Raw genomic sequence first — 20,637 nt, 5'->3', positions numbered from 1 at the left:
TAATATGAATAATATATATCAATAGTGAATATATTTATGATATGTATATATATTGATGTCAATATTTATATTTAATATGCAGAATGACTTTCATAAGTTCGTCGATGAGAATCTAGATAGTTTGGTTCAATTGACACCTGAACTGTCCACTCAGATTTGGAAAGAAAAAGTGGTAGGGGGGACACACAAGGGTAGATGCTATGGTCTAGGCTCTCGCAACGATGTTAGACGCCTTCAGTCAGGCTTAGAAGGTATTGGATCGTCACGTCAAGCTGAGGCACTTGACGGTGTTCAGATTGCTGCTATGTCGGATCAAATAGCTAAACTTACAGCGGCACTAGCAGAGTCGGAGCGGAAAAGAGTAGCTGAACAACAAAGCCTGAGTGAGACCGTTCAGCAAATCAAAGAACAAGTGATGAACCTCGCTCGTCGACCTAGTACTTCGGCTCCCGATGACACCGACGACGAGAGTGATGAGGATGATTATGTAGATCTAACTTCCTAGTTTAGATCTCTGGACATTTATGAACTTTTTGAAATTTTAAAACGAATTTTAAAAGACTTTATAAGTCTTTAATTTATGATTTAGATACTTTTGAATGTTATTTTAAGTTTGTTGTTTTATGTTTTGTTTAGATTGTTTATAATTGTGTGTGTTTGATTGGGCTGAATAGTGTAGAATTGAATTGAATTGCATTTGCAGGTGGGCAGCAGAAGCTGCGAGCTCCTGCTATCAAAAATATTGCAGAAAAAGCGACGGACAGCGTGGTTTAGTCCGTCGCTTTTTGGGTTTTAATTTTTTAAAACTCAGAAAAGCGACGGACAGCGTGGTTTAGTCCGTCGCTTTTTGGGTTTTAATTTTTTAAAACTCAGAAAAGCGACGGACAGCGTGGTTTTGTCCGTCGCTTTTTAAGTTTTAAAATAAATTTCCAGAAAAGCGACGGACAGTGTCCTTTTATCCGTCGCTTTTCTGGGATTTTCAAAAAATAAATTTCCAAAAAAGCGACGGACTGCATCGCCCTAGAAATTAAAATAAAGCGACGCAGTCCGTCGTTTTTTTAAAAAAATTCAAAAAAAAAAGAGTAAAAAAGCGACTCAGTCCGTCGCTAAAAGAGACTCAGTCCGTCTCTAAAAGCGACGCAGTCCATCGCTTTTCTGAGATTTTCAAAAAATAAATTTTCAGAAAAGTGACGGACTGCGTCGGCCTTTATAAATTAAAAAAAATTAAAATTAAAATAAAGCAACGCAGTCCGTCGCTTTTTAAAAAAAAAAAGTAAAAAAGCGACTCAGTCCGTCGCTAAAAGAGACGCAGTCCGTCTCTAAAAGTGACGCAGTCCGTCGCTTTTTTAAAAACGACGTTGTCCGTCTCTTTTTAGCGACGCAGTCCGTCGCTTTTTGAAAAGCGTCGAGCTAAAAGTGACGGAAGTGATTGCGTCGCTTTTCCGTCGATTTTGACCAAAAAAGCGACGCAGTCCGTCGCTTTTGGCCGTTGTTTTTTTGACAATTTTTTAGTAGTGTCTTTCCCCACATGTGCATCTTATACATGTGTTGTGTGCACTACATATACATTTTACGTCAATAATTAGTAAAAAAAATAATTAAATCACATATATATATTGGTGTTAAACATGTGTGCTTGTGAGGTATACATAAAAACAAAGATAAAGGATAATCCTATTTCGACAGACTTTGATATCTAAATTTAAAATTATTTGACGGTGTTTTAATTTGGAAAATAGAATATGTAGTTTATCAAGCACATGAGACTATGAATTATTTTCTAACTTAATTCAATATATTTTTAAAGAAAAAGAAATTTACACACGTTTGCTTTACTTTTAATAACTATTGATAGAAATAGGCCCCAAAAATTTGAAGGTCTAAAAGCCTTTACCATAATGACTTGTCTAATGAATTGACCCTATTTTTTTTTAAATAAATAACTAGTAGAAAATAAGTATCAATATATACAATGTCAATTCACAATTGTGTTTTGTAATAACAATGGCATAATTGACTCAAACTCTAAATAGAGGGCAAAAATAGACCATTTTGCAAACTGCAAGGACTTTTTTGAACCTTTTTCCTATTTTTATTATTTTCGGTCACACAAATGATAAAGTTATACTCCATCCGTTTTTATTTATATGTCACCATTTTTTATTTCGCCGTGCATTAAGAAATTATGTAATTTTACTATTCTACCTTTATTTAACTTTTTATGAAGTTAATTTTTCAATCAATAAATATAAATTAATTTATTTTGATAATTTGACCAATGAACATGAATTATTCACTTAATTTTTCTATGTTTGTTAAATATATATTTTCAAGGCTAATAACTCACAAGGGTAAAATAGGAAGAATATTATAATTTATGCATTAATTTTATGAAATGACAAGTATTATGGATCAATTATTTATAATAAAGATGACATATAAAAAGAAACGGATGGACTTATATTCTCTAAGTTCATTTTTCATCGAGAAGAAATAAAAAATGTTAACCTCGAGATCACAATATAGTGCAATATTTATTGAAACTGATGATGATAATTGTAAAGTAGTCCATAATTATAGTGCATTATGTCTGAAAACAATGGTTGTTTAATGAAGTTTAGAAACATAATGAGCTGGATTAACGAGTTTTAAATTACTACCAGTAAAATTTAAAATTTTAAAACATACCTCCTTTGTTTCATATTATTTGGCACATGACTTCTTAAGGATTTTTTAATACGGATATATTTTACTCAATTAACCATACTAATGATATTTTGAAATTTTATATTTTACTACTATTACTTTATCTAGTTTTTTAATACTACGGATGATAAGGAAAAAATTAAAATGAAACATCTTAATTTTAATAAAGGAGTCAAGTAATATGAAACAGAGAAAATAATTAATAAGATTAGTTAAGTGTACTTTCTATTTAATTTTTACTTGGTCATGTTTAATTTGGCACATGCCTTAAAAAGTAATTAATAAAATAATAAGCTTACTAAATCACTATTTGAATATATAAAATCAATATTTTGACTGATGCATTGGAATACGAAAAGTACACAAGGTAAAATAGGTATAAAAATAATAAAATATCTCTTAATTTTCAAATTGAAGAAATAAAAGCGGTTATCTATCTTATTGTAGTGAACAACTAAAAATGGATAAATAAAATAAACCCCTAATAAATACTTCCTTCATCCATTTTTACTTATCCACTATATTCATATTAGAAATTAATTTTCATTTTTACTTATTCAATTTAAATAATAATAAAAAATGTTAGCTTACATATATTTTATTCTTACTAGTTTTACGGCACGTGCGTTGCACGTGTGTATCATATATATAGTATATGACGTTGTAAGATAGAATTAATATTATTAAATTAAAGATTTTTAGTAAATAATTATAATTGAACGAACATAGGACAAGTGTTTTTAAATTATTAATACATATTGTCATAGAGTTACTTGTATTTTGAGATCAAAATGACCAGACATTATTAAAACATTTCAAAATACATTCAAAGTTTAACTATGGGAGAAAGTGACATTTCTTAAATAATATTATTTCTTACTTCACTCAATTTTGTAAACAAATCTAACCAACAAAATAGAAAAAAAAATATCCATTCAAAAAATGTAACAAATAGCCTTTACTCTTGAGGATATGAACATAAATGATGTACACCGTTTAAGTACAAATTTTTGTCTTAAATATTAATACTTGAAATTTAGTATGCGCATGACACTAATAAGGATTACCATAAGTATTTCAATATTTTATCTTTATTAAATTTTTCAATAATAAAAATTAATAGATGAATAAAATGTAAAGTATTATTTATAGAATCATTAATTTGATTTATGATCATTTTATGATCAATCACTGTTTTCTTATCTATTTTTATATAGCTAGTAAGGAGTGTATCTTGTGACATAAAAAAAATATGGAACAATACATAGCCAATGAAGAAGGAAGACGAAAATATATGTTCATGCTATATTTACTCTAGTGTTCCATTTGATTTAAACCTCTTGCCACCAACACTTTACTTTATCCGTTCATTTTTACGTACATATCTATTAAAAATAATTATTATCATGGCTATGTTATCATATTATAAGTAAAAGTTAAAATCTATTTTGAAATAGTGAATTTAACATCAAAACTAATAATTCAATGGATTACGTTGATACCCATTGTTATAGAAAAATTAGGAAGAAACTCCATCGTTTAAGGGAAAAGAATAATAAAAAAAAAAAACAAAGAAGAAATATCTTACCCAAATCATATGCCTTTGTTCATATATGTTTAATATTATTGTCTCTCACATAACTTTTCGTCATTGTTAACTCATGAAAATGGTAAGAAAAAATATGACTGTGAATTGATGAATGATTCACAATTTTTACAAATAACACTTGAGATTTTTTAAGAAGAAGAAGAGTAGAGAACTTAAAAAAATTGTAGTTTAAAAGTGTGAGGAAACCCCTCTTTTTATAGCTACCAAATAGTAGTATGAATATGTGTTAATTGTGTCTTATCCAAACAGTCATAACCTTTCGAAAAAGTCACTGCTTATCGGAAAAGTAACAACCCTTTGAAAAAGGCACAACTCATCAGAAAAGGCATTACCCTTTAGAAAAGTCACAATCCTTCGAAAAAATCACAACCCTTCGAAAAAATCACAACTCATTGAAAAAGTTATAACCTGTAAAAAAAAGTCACAACCCTTTGGAAAACTCACAACTCATTGAAAAAGTCACAATCCTTTAATTTGAAAATGTATCTACTTTCAATATAGTAAAATTAATTAAATTAATAAATAAAATACATTGAGTGTTTTTTATTAGGGGTATTATAGCAATTCAACATTCAAGTTTGAGAGTTCATACTTTTAAGGTAGTATAGATAGATAAATTATTAAATACTAATTATTTCTAATTCATTTTTCACTAATATGACTTACATAACAATCATAAATAATATAATAAAATTATCACTTTATTTACTATTTATCAAAAAACGCATCCAATTAAATATAAACAACTAAAATCAAAGGGAGAAAATATTTCTTTTAAGAAGTGTCTCAAATTAATTTGGATCAAGTATTATAAAATGGAGTGAGTACTAATTAAATTTTATAACTCCCTTTAATAAATGTGTGGATAGCATTTATATTCTGTTTGAAGATACTTACCTAATAATCATCTTATCAAAATTGTTTCTCAAAAGCTAAAATATTTTTTCCTGTATAATAATTAAGTGGTAGGGTCCATTCAAAAGAATGGAGACAAGATAGACACCTCTATCTCTAGTTATCCAGATGAGTGTGAGCCCCATCATCAACTTTTGTTTAGGTATTTATTGTTTCCAATTAACTAAAAAAATAATTAAAAAGAAAAGAATATACATACATTAATGAATATTCTGATTCCTTCACTTATCACTATTCACACACAAAATTAAGAGATGGAGCATTTGACAAAGGCATTGTATTTATCTAGCATACCATTAAAAAAAGGAAAAGGTTCAAAAATGTTATCGAACTTTGAGAAAAGACTTATCTATGTCATTCGTTAAAAAATTGATTCATCTATGCTATTTCTTATCTGTTAGAGAAAATATTCATCCATATCATTATTTGTTAACTCAAATGACGTAGATGAGACAAACTTCTAATTATGGCATATATGAGCCTTTGAGCAAAATTCGATGATATATTTGAGCTTCTTCCTTTTAAAAAAATTAGCCCATTCAAAAAAGATTCTGCTATTTGCGTGATTATATCAAAGATCTATTTGTATATATATAATATATATGTCGAATACAATTTTATATCGATTTGTCATATTCAAAGTAACATTATTTTTTTATTGGAAGTTATATTGTTGTAGTCAAATCCATAAAGATCATATATACAAATCTTTGATATGTAATTATCGAATAATTTTGTAGTTAGGGTAACAAAAATCTAAGTATTTTTTAATCTTGAATTAGGTGGGGAAGTTGTTGTGTAGCTATTAATGATTAATGCCCAAATATCTTTCATCATTGTAAAGAATAACCTATCTTTTCAAAGTAAAGATAATTAATATCTAAGTCAATTTCCAGCAAACATATTATGCTATAATTTAATTGTCACCTATAATATGCCAATATATAACCCCATACTTGATTTAAAGAAGAATTTTAGCATAATATATAATTTCATACCTAGATTTTCAACTTTAATTCGATCAATCTGAAATTGATTAAAAAATGACTAAATAACATTTTTTTAATTTTATTTTTGGATATATCTTGAATAGTGATATTCCAAGTGGCTATCTACGCATTTATCTCAGATCTGATTAAGAATAAAATGATCACGTCAATTTCACTTTATCTCTTAATAGTAAAATCTTCGAAATTTATTCATATACCAAGTTACCAACTAAGCCAGAAAAAGAAAAACATTTGATATAATGTGCGGTGGATAAATTCACTCCTATCCAAATTTCAATAGTTTGCGGGTATTAGGTATCCATATAGGATTGAAAGGTACTTTGCATTACAGATTAATTCATAAGTAATTAATTAGTGAGGCCCTAGCAAGATAATAAACATTATTATCTCTAGTCAAATAATTGAGAAAGAAACACAGCTAACCATCCATAGTTGTGTTGTAAAGATTTCAATTAAGTACCTAACTAATGCTACTCAACTTAATTAAATAAGTTTAATTAGACAAGTTTGTCAGTTAATCAATCACTAAGCATTTCCTTTTTTCACGTGATTCTTTTATTTTTTATTTAATTTTACCATCCACTTGTGCCAATAATTTTGATTATTTTAAGTTCATAGTACAACATTGGTTCTTGTGCATGATGGAACCAAATCACGTTAGTATTGATCCAAGTTTAATTAATTAGTACTAATTATTATTATTATTATCTTAATTAAAGTCAATTTTTATCTTCAGAAAAAAATAATGTTATCTCTTGGTAATGGTAGGTGGGCCTTTTTAATTAACTTGCTTCTTTGACCATTTTAAAACTAATTCCATTCACCGACTAATCAGAAAACTTAATGAAATTAGTTTCTATGTCTTCTGATAGTTTTTACTTGTTCGTTTATCGAGAGTCAATATTAAAGTGAGCTTCAATCTTTTGAATCGCAAATAAAGGATGAATTATTTAAATATATTTTTCAAATAATTAGAGTATAATTTTTTTATTTATATAAAAAATTTAAATTTTGAATCGGTAAATAAAATTTTATGCTTAGAATTCATTATTTTCTCGTGCTGGTTATTGCAATTTGCGTCCAAACAAATACGTGTCTGACAAATAAAAAATGATGTTAATTAGGAGTAATCTCTTTCCCAAAACAAAAGTCCGACAAGACAAGTGCCCACAAAGTCAAAACTTGATCACTTCAATTATCTTAGCTAAATATGCAAATTAAATTACTTAGATTTCAGTATTAATACGGTCAGTGGTGAAGTTAGGATTATTAATAAGGGTGTTCAAAATTTGAAGAAGTAAATACATAAACTAATCAAAGAGGATTTCGACATCTACTAATAGATATATATACATAACAAAATTTTAATGTATAAATAGTAATATTTTCTGCCAAAGGAGGTTCGTATGCTGGCTCCGCCCCTGAATACAATACTTAAATTTCCAAGTTTTTTAGAAATAAAATGTATGCCTTTCGTTCCATACTAGTTGATCATTTTTCCTTTTTACATATATATTAAGAAATCATAAAATAAGAAGATAATTTTACTAATTCACTCCTTAAAAAACTTCTCGGGAATTTTACAAATATAAATACACTTTCAAAAAAATTTAATTGCAAGGGTATAATATGAAAATTTTAATTAATATTTTCTTGATTTAGTAAGATGATCAACTAATATGAGATAACTATTTTTAGTAAGATGATTAACTAGTATGAGACACAAGGAGTATATACTTCAATCAAATTAGGAGGAACTATGAATTATGATGTTCTAAGTTCAAATTTTTTAGTACAAACAAAAATACTACTATCTGATTTCTTCTCATCTATTTTAGTTTTGGTGAATAGAGTTATTTGATACTTATTACTGGTAAAAAGTGATAAATATCTCGTGAAATTAGTTTCGAAAAAAAGAGTACCACTAGAATATTATTCACTTATGTCGTGAGAGCTCAATAAGAAGAAATTAAAAATGTTACTTTCTTTTTTCATATTTATATGTCATATTTTTCTTTTTAGTTAATTTTATTAATAAATATTTAATGACATTATTAATATTTTACGTAAATCGAGTTCTACTTATTTGACAAAGTTCATAAAAGTATATATTTTTAAGAATAATTTTAAGATGAAAAAAAAGTAGATATAGTGGAGATATCAACTAGGGGTGTACATAGGTCGGGTTGGTTTGGTTTTTTATCAAAAAAAAACCAAACCAATTATGTCGGTTTATTAAGTTTATAAACCAAATCAAACCAATATAAATCGGTTTTTTCGGTTTCGGTTTTATTCGGTTCTTTCGGTTTTATTCGGTTCTTTCGGTTTTATTCGGTTCTTTCGGTTTTATTCGGTTCTTTCGGTTTTATTCGGTTCTTTCGGTTTTATTCGGTTCTTTCGGTTTTATTCGGTTCTTTCGGTTTTATTCGGTTCTTTCGGTTTTATTCGGTTCTTTCGGTTTTATTCGGTTCTTTCGGTTTTATTCGGTTCTTTCGGTTTTATTCGGTTCTTTCGGTTTTATTCGGTTCTTTCGGTTTTATTCGGTTCTTTCGGTTTTATTCGGTTCTTTCGGTTTTATTCGGTTCTTTCGGTTTTATTCGGTTCTTTCGGTTTTATTCGGTTCTTTCGGTTTTATTCGGTTCTTTCGGTTTTATTCGGTTCTTTCGGTTTTATTCGGTTCTTTCGGTTTTATTCGGTTCTTTCGGTTTTATTCGGTTCTTTCGGTTTTATTCGGTTCTTTCGGTTTTATTCGGTTCTTTCGGTTTTATTCGGTTCTTTCGGTTTTATTCGGTTCTTTCGGTTTTATTCGGTTCTTTCGGTTTTATTCGGTTCTTTCGGTTTTATTCGGTTCTTTCGGTTTTATTCGGTTCTTTCGGTTTTATTCGGTTCTTTCGGTTTTATTCGGTTCTTTCGGTTTTATTCGGTTCTTTCGGTTTTATTCGGTTCTTTCGGTTTTATTCGGTTCTTTCGGTTTTATTCGGTTCTTTCGGTTTTATTCGGTTCTTTCGGTTTTATTCGGTTCTTTCGGTTTTATTCGGTTCTTTCGGTTTTATTCGGTTCTTTCGGTTTTATTCGGTTCTTTCGGTTTTATTCGGTTCTTTCGGTTTTATTCGGTTCTTTCGGTTTTATTCGGTTCTTTCGGTTTTATTCGGTTCTTTCGGTTTTATTCGGTTCTTTCGGTTTTATTCGGTTCTTTCGGTTTTATCGGTTTTTTTAAAGAGTGTTTAGGTTTTACAATAGGAGAAGCCAATATTCATCTATCCATCTTCATTTTGTACAAGCTAGAGGTGTTTTTAGTACAAGAATTGCCTTTATTCTACATTTGGACAACTATTTGCTTTCTGGCCAATTCAACACAGACCAAGCAAATATTGTCAAACAAAATCATTTCATCTGTAACACACATCTGTCAAACCAGATTCTTTCTTCTTCCCTGAAGCCTTCAATGCTGCAGCACGTTCTTCAGCAGCCTTCTTTTCCTCTTCAGTTTCCTCACCAAATAGGTCAACTCAAATATGTAATCAACTCTTTGATTACATAATTACATAATTACTTAAACTCTTTGATTACATATTTGCTTACACTTATCTACAAGAATTGCCTTTATTCTACAAGAATTGCTTACATATTTGTTTGACAGATATGTGTTACAATACCCATCACGCTAAGACATCATCAACCTAACAGAAAACTAAAGCAAACAACTAGAGAATGAGGATTTTATAACATCAGAAGACAACACATCGAGATAGAAGAAGATACGAAGAGAAACGCCACCTGACAACTGCTCAATAACCATTTCATTTCAATCTGATTTCTACAAATTTTGATTATCAAGATCCTCACATGATCAACAAGAGCAAATATCTTATAAAAAATAAGTCTATTTAACATTGAAAATTAAAAACACAGAACTTCACATAATGTTTGTAAAATATTCTCTTAAAAACCCAACAAAAGAATTGCAAAACTACTCCAATAATCTTCAACTACCAAGATCCAGCTGCATATTTTCTTCATCCAAACTAATATATACTCAAAAGGTCACCTAGACATACATTCTGAAAGAAAGAAAATTATCAGCACGTGAACGAGTAACTAGACTTGTAAAATTAACTTTGTTAGATAATAAAGAACTGTAAAACGCTATTTCAATAAAGGGAAAGGAAATACCTATATATCAAAAGATTTGCAAAAAGCTACTTCATTAAACTAATCGATACTCAAAGGAGCACCTGGACATTCTGTAAGGAAAAGAATTATTAGCACATAAATGAGTAATTAGATATTGAGTCATTTGTCAACTCAACTTTGTTAGATAGCAACTAGCATAAAGTTGTTTTCAAAGTAGAAAATTAATATCAAAGATGGAGAATTAAGAATTAAATTAGTAAATTACCTTTTTCAACTTCTTCAATTTTTTGAACTTCGTCCAAATAATCTTTGAACCTTCCATTCTTTAGAAGGTGACCGTATCCATTGTTGAGTGCAAATAAGAGCTTCTACTGTCTTTGGTGATAAAGAGCTCCGATATGAATCAAGAATACGACCACCTGTACTGAAGGCTGATTCAGATGCAACAGTGGACACGGGAATAGAAAGAACATCCCTTGCCATTTTTGAAATAGTTGGATATCTATTCGATGAAGCTTTCCACCAAGTCAAGATATTAAAATCTTTTGGCTTCTCTACATTATCCATCAAATATTGATCAAGCTCAGATTTTTTTCCAATGTTTTCCTCATCTTCTAAATGTTTCTCCCATTGAGAATGCAATATATCATCAACTTCACCCATCATGTTAGTGTCATAGTCTCACCCTTGTGATCCGGAGTTTGGAAAAAATTAAGAATCTTTTTCTGTAAGTTCCATTCATCATCAATCCAATGAGCAGTCACGACCATATAAGTCAAATTTTGAAGTGATGTCCATGTATCACTAGTAATACATATGTGTTGATTCTTGACAAGTTTTTTAAGCTTCTCTTTCTCTTCTTGATAGATCTTCAAACAATGTCTAGCCACAGTTACCCGTGAAGGTAATTCAAAATTAGGCAAAGCTTTGGCCATCAATTTTTTAAAACCTTCCCCTTCAACAACTTTAAATGGTTGTTCATCAATAATGACAAATTCAGCGATGGCCCTCCTGATATCCTCCACATTGTACACAACCTTTTCTATAGAACTTGTTCCATTTTCTTGTCCCCCTACTTTGATTGGTACAGCTTTCAAAGTTGTTTGCCTTCTATCAACAAATCTAAAGGGAGATTTGAGACATTTGTCATTTAAATGTGACCACAATACAGAGGTTCCATTTGTTTTTGTCTCAGCAGCAAAGTGTTTTACACAATAGTTACATTTTGCTCTTCGTTTACCTCCTTTAGCAATAAATTTAGCAAAGTGATCCCAAATTTGTGACGTTTCTCTCCCAGTATTACCATCTGTAGGAATGGAATCTATTGGGGTTGTTCTTTTTTGCTTTTTAGGAGGAGTGCGGAGATGAGGAGTGCTTTTACCTTTCTTTTGAGGTATTGATACAACCGGAGGACTGTCGATTATCATTTCTACATCAGTTCCAGCCGTATTCTCCATCTAAGGAAGCAAAACACAAAAAATTAAGACTTGTAGCAGCAGCCAACAACGATTCAAAATAAAGTTACTCATTTGCAAGAAAAAGTAAGTGACGAACTTCATTGATAAATTTACATTTGCAAGAAAAAGAAAAAGAAAAACATACCTGACTATCTATAGACAAGCAGATGAATGAGAAGAATGAGCAGATGAAGATTGAGCAGCTCTAGGGAAAGTGGAAAGATTGCAAAGTGGATAGTGAGAAATGAGAATATGACTAGTTTCTAGAGTTTTAACTTTTAGGTTTATATTGGGCTTGGATCATTTCACCAATTGATGGATCATTTCACCAATTACAAGTTATAAGCTCAAATCTGAATATATATCTAATTTGTACATATTGAAAATTAATAAAACTAAATTTAAAATATTTATAAAATAGATTATATAAATATTTTTATGTATAAAAAGTTAAAATTATATATGTATTATGTCGGTTTGGGTTGGATTCGGTTTGACTTTTTTTTTATTAATACCAAACCAAACCAAGAATGGTCGGTTTTTTTTTTTCAACGCCAAACCAATCAAACCAAACCATAAGTCGGTTTTTTTTCTCGGTTTGACTTGGTTCATCGGTTCGGTTTGACTTTATGGTTCGGTTTGTACACCCCTAATATCAACATTGAATATAAAAAAAAATAAATGGAAATTGAGTAAGTGGATAGGCCCATCCACATAAAAAATGGTATGCCCCTCTATTCTATATGAGTTGGTTGAAACTTCCCGTAAAAATCAGACTCAGCTCCACCGAAGATTCGGATAAACCGTTAAATTATTGCCACGTGTTACTCTCAACTTTCAATACTTATTAATGGGGGAGAATGTTATCCGTTGTATTACATTATATAGGGAAATATGATAAATATATCCCGAATTATCGTAAATGGTATGCAGATATCATTCATCATATTTTTGGGACATTGGTATCCATGTCGTCCAAAAACTAGATCATATATACCCTTTATACTAACGGACATACACGTGTCATAATCTTATCTATCAATCAACATTTATTAAATATTGGATCGACGGATAAGATTGCGCCATGTGTCCCTATTTAGTCTTCCGTTAGAGTGAAGGACATATACACTCTATTTTTTGGATGGCAGGGGCATCAATATCCCAAAATTATGACGGAGGATATATGCATACCATTTACGATAGTTCGGGATATATTCGTCATTTTTCTACATTATATTGTGTCGTTAGTTTAAATACAATACTTTATTTGTTTTGGTTGTTACTTAACATCGTTATCTTAATATTTATTTTTTCATTTTTGTATTTATATATTATTTAATAATCATATTTCATCTTTTATTCTACTTTTTCACAGTAGCTCTACTCATATCTTACTTTTTTGATAGGTTTATCACATGACGATATAATCTATCTAAATAATATTTTCATTGAGACAATAGAGTAGGATACAATACGATACAAATATTATTATTTTTTAATTATTATTATTATTATCATCATGTGGTCCTTATCACCATCTCACCCCCTCTATATATTTCCACATCTCTATACACTCTCCGTTCCGCTTTATTCGCTTCTTTCTTCCTTTCAATTTCAATTTCAATAGGTGTGTACGGTTTCCGTTTGACGGAGTGTATGTTTAGTCATCACCACTTTGTATCAATTGATTTTTTATTGATTCGTGGAAACTTCCAGAACGATGTCGAGCGTTTACAGCGATAAGTCGTCGTCGACGCCGGCAGTTACCGGCGGCGGTTTTGGAGGAGAAATCATGTTGTTTGGTGTGAGAGTAAAAGTGGATCCTATGAGGAAGAGCGTGAGTCTAAACGATCTTTCACAGTACGAGCAACCGAATGCTAACAACAACAACAACGGCGGTGATAACAATGAATCCTCTAAAGTGGCTCAGGATGAAGGTTATGCCTCTGCAGATGACGCTGTTCAACATCAGTCCAACAGTGGTCGCGAGCGTAAGAGAGGTGAGATCTCCGATCCTCTTCTATTTTTGTTGCTATTCGCCGTGTTTTTATGATAGTCTTCATTTTACATTCGATTCGGTTATTTCTGTCAGTGATTAGTCAATTAATGTCTCCTCTGAGTCAAGTTTCTATTAGATTCATCGATCGTTTTCTCTGTTATGCACAAATTTTTGAGTTATACTCTTCTATCCTAATTTGTTTTGTACAGAGTCAAATTCATAGTTTAATCATGTGATTTATATGTAATTGTTTGAAATTAGTTTCATAAATGATGATCGAATTCCTAAAAAAAGATTAGATTCTGTAAAAGGGAACTCGTTTTCCCTCTGTCTAGATTTCAGGACCATAAATATGGTTTTGATCCAACCTGCTAAGCTTTGAATCCATAGAAATTGATTTCTGATGAAGTAGCGTTGATTTTGTTTGTATTAGGAGTTCCGTGGACAGAGGAAGAGCATAAGTTATTCCTTTTAGGATTGCAGAAAGTGGGAAAAGGAGACTGGAGAGGAATCTCTCGTAACTTCGTAAAGACTCGCACACCGACTCAGGTTGCAAGTCATGCTCAGAAATACTTCCTCCGGCGAAGCAACCTCAACCGTCGCCGCCGTCGATCTAGCCTCTTTGATATCACCACTGACTCGGTATTTATTTTTTCTTCACGTCTTCCATTTATCAAACTTGTTTCTCACCCTTATTATTACTCGAGCAACTTTTAATTACTATGATTATATTTTCTCTCATTTTGCCATGTATTAGTGAAGTTCATTTGAGTAGGTGGTAAGTGATTGTGTATAGAGATAGAAAATTAGATGGCTTGATTTTAGTACTTCGATCTTATCACTCTTTAACAGAAGGAGTTGTAATTTGATTCGTTCGTTTTTCTTGTTTTGAATTGATATTGGTGCTGGGTTTTGTTGTTATTCTTTTGTGTCTTTTCTCTAAAAGATTCTTTTTCATTGGTGTCAAGTTCTTTGTTTATACTTGCCTTGTGGAAAAGATAAAAATATTGAATACAAACTGAAATCTTTGCCACTTGGATGGATATCCATTTCTAAGGTTCTCTTTCTTTGACAAACAGGTATCAGTAATGCCAATAGAAGAGGTGGAAAATAAGCAAGAAATCCCAGTTGTAGCACCAGCAACATTACCAACTACCAAAACCAATGCATTTCCGGTGGCACCAACTGTTGGTCCTATCATATTTCCAGTACAGATTGACAAGTCAAGAGAGTATCCAACTCTGTTGCGACATGATCATGGGAATTCACCGATGCTAGTTGGTCCTGTTCCTATGTTTTCAATGCCTAATCCATCAACAGCAATTGACCTTAACGCCAACCACAACTCAACAATTGAGCCATCGTCTTTGTCACTGAGATTATCATTGTCACTTGATCAGGGACAAGCATCATCTACTAGACACTCGGCATATAACGTGATGTCAAGTTTCAGTAATGGAGAAAGCATCATCCGTGTGGCATGAGATCAAAGGATCTCTTGAGAAAAAAAGAAGAAGAAAAAACTAGGACAAGAGTGAGTAAGCTGGGTTCATAATTATATTAATCTTATATATTGAGGAAAAGTTTATGATATCCATGTGGTGATTAATTGACTACACTTTTGGTCCTGATTTGTACAGACCAGAAATATGTCATGCTTTGTGGTACCTATTTAATGCTACTCTTATTTATAACATCAAACAAAACCCCTGCTAGTATCATTAAGTAAAGGGAAAGTAGTTTTCCATTGAAAATCACAATGAATATAGATATCTTTAATACGTTATATTAATATATTAATAACAAATATGAGTAATGATCTATAAGTTATCAAATTGACGTAATATGGTGTTGGTTCAATACTATAATTAACATTAACACGTTATTCTCGGAAATTCTCAGCAATATACAATATACTTTAGTAAATTAAATGTGGATTTTGAAATTTACAATTGAATGATAATGATTAATACGGTTCTTCATTAATTAATTAATCGTTCATACATCGTGTGTGTTTTTCTTTCAGAAAAATAATAATATAATTTTGGGACTTAGATATTTTAAATAACTATTAATAATAATGCATTTTTTGTAGTGATGTCTTGAATTACGAAAGTCAGTTCTTATAATATAATTGTCTTAATATCAAGATTGACTACTCTCTTTTTAATATAATACTAACATTGATATAGAATAATCAAATAAGGTTCAAACTATTTTTTAGACTTCATTACTATACCACATTGTTTGTTTGATCTTCATAATAATAATATTGTGCAGATTATGTTGAATTATTATTAGGAGAAAAAGATTTGATGTACTTCTTAATTCTGTGATATAGATATAATATATATTTCGTAAAAAAAAATGTCACATATACTTTTACTGTTACATGTGCAAATTAAATAACTCATATATCCACTTTTGACTAACGAAAGTTAAAATTTGGATTTTTAATTTATTTATTTTAGTTATTTAATCAAACATTATTCATATAGAGGTAAATCGGATAGTTTTTTCACGTGATTTTATTTTTGAGTTTTTTTAATTCAACGGTTAATTTGTGTCTTAATTATCTCCCTCATGAATATATTTGTTTATCATTATTTGAGTTTGTTGTTCCTATTTAATTTTTCGCTTTCATTCTTTAGTGTGGAAAACATGAGAAATAAAAAGAAATAGTGAACGAAAATAAAATGATTTTTTTTTTAAAAAAAGCAAACTAAAATTAATTTTTTTGCGGTTATATTGAATTTTATTTTTTAGTTGTAAAAAATGTTGATGCATCTATAATAGACTTTGCAATAAGATGAGTGAAAAATTAAATTTGATCATCAACATAGTAAATCAAAATTAGTCATTGAATTAAAGAAGATAAAAAAAAAGGATAAAAATTCATGTACGAAGATGATCAAATATACCTCGAAATATTGCGAGAAGGGTCAAATATACCTTTTGTATTTTTATTTTGTTAAAAAAATTTAATAAGTTTTTCACTCCCGTCAGCCAAAAATGATCTTAGCTCTTCAAACATACCTCAAAATATTGCGAGAAGGGTCAAACATACCTTGTGTAATTTTTATTTTATCAGAAATAATTTTGAATCAATTTTTTCACTTCCGTCAGCTAAAAAAGATTTTAGCTATATCAAAGTTATATATGTAATAATTTTTTTTTTTTGGTAATATATATGTAACAATTGAAATAGATGTGAGCCACTTTCTTTTAACAAAAAATATATTATCTCTAAATCACAAAGTTGAGAAATATAATTTATTATTATTATTAGTAGTAGTAGTAGTAGTATATAAATGGCCAGTATATATGACACTTTTGATTAATAATTTTACTTGTTAAGTTATTTTATGAATCTTGAATTTGAATTGAGTGTGAGATAAATTTATTTTAAATTTAATATTATTAGTGTTTATCTTGCCATTTAAATTTTAAATTTTATTTCTTAATTGTAAATTTTAAATTTGTGTTCTTTATAATTTATATTGGAAAGTAGAGGGAAGAAAAGAAATTACTAAGGCAATCATTTTGTTGCCTTTTTAAAAGAAATTGAAATTAACATGTATTTATGGAAATTATGAGAATCCGGGAACAAGTTTATTCCCCATGTATTGGGAAACTTTTCATGTATTAAAAAATAATTAATAAATTTAAATTTAAATTTAAATAAGAATAAAAATATCAAAAAGTAAACCTGTTTATAGTGTAAATATGCTCAAAATTTTCTGGCCAAAATGATTTTTTCTCGTGGTCCTATAGGCTATAGATATATGTATGTTCGTGGTCCTATAGGCTATAGATATATGTATGTGGTTGTATGAACTGGCCATGTGATAACGTTATCCAAAATCCTGATTGGGTTAGAGTGTCGTGCATGTGTTAGGCAACAATTATATGATTTTCTTGATTCCTACTGTATTCTAGGGCTGCCAATAGTTTTGCCTAAAACGGGGATGGAAATCGATCCTTATGGGACAGGTCATTACATAATTTTTAACGATATTATAGATTGACACGTTTTCAAAAAAAATTACTCCATCCGTTTTAAAAAGAATGGTCCAGTTTGATTTGACATGGAGTTTAAGAAAGTAAAGAAGATTTCTGAATCTTGTGGTCCTAAATTAAAATTATGTCAAATGTATAAAATTGCCCTTTTTATGTATAGCCTTAAACATGCCAGGTGAAAAACTGAAATTAAAATGTTACCAAAAAAGAAAAGAGGTCATTCTTTTTTAAACGGAGGGATTAATTTTGATTAGACATGATAGAGTAATTTAAAAACCAATTTGATATACATTTTTCTAAAATAATTGATCGAATACACTCCTAAAAGAAGAGTAGACACGATAGAACCTTTTTTGTACTTATTGTCAAATGAGTTGAAACACCAGTACTATTAAGTTGGCAATGCTGCTTATGAGTGTCATCAATTATTGATCGTTGATAATGAAAATAAAAATAAAAATAGGTCAAAGTTGAAATATTTTGGTAACGATAAATAAACAAGCAAACAAATAAATCTTTTGAGTAGTGGTTCCAGTATTATTGGTCCCCGCACTCAAATATGTGTTTTCTTTGTGCATTTGTGGTCAATGAAGCTGGAAATGGTGATCATATTAGATCAGAAATTCAAATTACACACAAAACTAAAAAATAAAAAAAATAAAATCAGGTGATTGATTTTTATTTATTTAAAATTTGAAGCATATAGTTATTCAATATTTACACTAATAGAAAAATCATATGTCATGAGTACAAGTTAACTCGGATACCATCATTATTAAAAAAAAATGCTTTGTTATGGAAATGCATTTAAATATTGGCAAGGGTGAATTACAGATCGTCACGTTTACACGCAATAAATAAGGTTCTCTATTTGAGACCAACAGATAAGGTGAGGATTTGTAGAGTGAAAGAAAGATATTCCCATTTTTTCTTCAACAATATTCTCTTGCCACTTGACCACATATATGCATTTATTCCCTCTAAGGAAACTTTTATTTACTTGGGTAATGTGCTTTTTATAAAAGATAATATTATTTTCCATCTCGGATTAAATACGAAGGAATAGTTACCGACTAAATAAAAGTAAGAACACATCATCCCACAAGAATTTACAGGATTTTGGTGAACTGCATACAATACAAATATCTAAGTTATACGTTAGAAAGATACCTAAAAAAGTGATTGTTAAGAGAGCAAAAACATTTTTGGAAATAGGTCTTTAAGTCCCAACAAGTTGAAGATGAACGCGTAATATTAAAGATATTGGTTATATATGACAGGCGTTGCAAATAGCACACATAGAGGAAAACTAAGATAAGGTCACATACGATAGAGTCTAAAGGATGTTAATCAAGAACCGACCCCATCTTAATTGATACTACACTGTTATATCCTGGTTTGGTCATATTCTACATAGACCTCCATGTCATAAGTGCAAGAATAACATAGCTAAAAACATAACACAGTAGGATCTATATAAGCAAAACCAACTTTTTGGAGTCTTAATATTCCATGTAGAAACTTATAGTATGTAAATAACAAAATAAGTGCAGGAAAATAGAAATTTATAGTTTTGGAGAAACCTTAATTCACCTAAAAGACAACTTGTTTAATATCAGAATGAGATATGCTTGAATAAAATGGATATGATTCATATAACAAACTCCAACTAATTTGATTTAATTGATTATATGACAGACAGAAGATCAATATCAAGATGCAAGCTTCTTATGAACAAAAGCCTTCAGTAGACAAAGCCCAAAGTGACAGAAGGAGAAGATTTTTCATCACTATGGCACTAATCATAAGCTTGTTCTCAAGAGAAGCAAAGCATATTATCCAAGATAGATGAAGACAATTATGCTACGCGAAATAGTAGAAGATGGAAATAAACACATGGTTAGTAGTACAAAATATGACTACACGAAACGAGGTGGAGGTGGAATGATGAATGCAGAAAGTTTCATTGCCTCGTTTGAATCATGACGATTCTTCTCATGCACTCTTCTAATGTAATCAGAGGCCCTACCATCTACACTCTTATCATTAACTGCATACAAGGAGGATTTACCATTTTCAGTTGGCTCAATAAGGTAGGCAGTCGGTTTTTTGACGTTCACTGGCTCCTGTGACCTTAAGCTCTCAGGGAATTGTGCTGTTGGTGAGCCTTTGATGAATGTTGCAGGGTATGATGCAGGAATTTTACCGCCTGGTGCTGGTTCTGTTGCGATTCCAAGGCTCATCCTGGCAATAGAGAATGACGATAGCCGGATGACATTTGTTACCATCTTCATTGACTTCTCACAGAGGGAGTTGTTGCTTCTGCTTTTGTTCTTCATGGCAAATGCTACAAATTCTTAACTGCCAAAATACTTTCAAGAACAGAGAAGGTGATTACATATATGACAAGCCAACGACGATGGATATATATATATATATATATAAGTATAAAGCTAAAGAAACTTGCTTCTAAAGCATTGTAGGGTAGTAGAGTATAACCTCAGCTGATTACTCATTTGTGTTGTTAAAAAAAAAGACAGGAATCTCCCTTAAGTTTCATCCATCCTAACAGTAACTTTATTAGTGCTAAATCCTTTTCCCATTCATGCAATAAGATGTTTTCTCTATTTTCTATGTGTCCAAATGGAACTCAGAAGAATAAAAGGAATATATGCTGCTTGCCTATCTGGTATCTATAAGCAATAATAGACTTTTGAGACACAGTGACAAGAGCTAACCCTTAAAGAAACAATATCTGATGATCATATAAGCTATCCACGTGATTAA

The 20,637-nt window shown here is 30.2% G+C and overlaps 3 protein-coding genes and 1 long non-coding RNA gene across 4 annotated transcripts in view; 2 read left to right on the top strand and 2 right to left on the bottom strand.

Annotated features, from left to right (window-relative positions):
• Window positions 1-624, top strand: part of LOC102577703 (uncharacterized) — a gene marked incomplete in the record, with an annotated part of 1,193 nt that extends 569 nt beyond the window's left edge. Inside the window, 1 exon segment of the mRNA NM_001287950.1 lies at window positions 83-624. Coding sequence (NP_001274879.1) covers window positions 83-505 — 423 coding nt within the window.
• A 9,430-nt stretch (window positions 625-10,054) lies between these two features.
• LOC102595677 (uncharacterized) lies at window positions 10,055-10,660 on the bottom strand. Its single transcript, XR_367841.2, has 3 exons — window positions 10,640-10,660; window positions 10,414-10,484; window positions 10,055-10,301 (listed from the first exon to the last, which is right to left on the bottom strand). It is a non-coding gene; the product is annotated as an uncharacterized lncRNA (long non-coding RNA).
• Window positions 10,661-13,437: 2,777 nt separating this feature from the next.
• On the top strand, window positions 13,438-15,340 carry LOC102577613 (putative DNA binding protein-like). The gene is given in 3 exon segments (NM_001288417.1): window positions 13,438-13,831; window positions 14,264-14,472; window positions 14,910-15,340. Coding segments are annotated over 3 exon segments (894 nt in total). The 5' UTR covers window positions 13,438-13,551; the 3' UTR covers window positions 15,315-15,340.
• Window positions 15,341-19,482: 4,142 nt separating this feature from the next.
• LOC107061957 (uncharacterized) overlaps window positions 19,483-20,637 on the bottom strand; it is a 2,961-nt gene continuing 1,806 nt past the window's right edge. Inside the window, exon 2 of the mRNA XM_015312013.1 lies at window positions 19,483-20,222. Coding sequence (XP_015167499.1) covers window positions 19,770-20,189 — 420 coding nt within the window. The 5' untranslated portion in view covers window positions 20,190-20,222 and the 3' untranslated portion in view covers window positions 19,483-19,769. The remainder of the gene's footprint in view (window positions 20,223-20,637) is intronic.

The sequence above is a fragment of the Solanum tuberosum genome, unplaced genomic scaffold (genome assembly GCF_000226075.1).
Source record: "Solanum tuberosum cultivar DM 1-3 516 R44 unplaced genomic scaffold, SolTub_3.0 scf00180, whole genome shotgun sequence".
NCBI lineage: Eukaryota > Viridiplantae > Streptophyta > Magnoliopsida > Solanales > Solanaceae > Solanum > Solanum tuberosum.
This window is presented reverse-complemented; position numbering and strand designations above follow the sequence as displayed.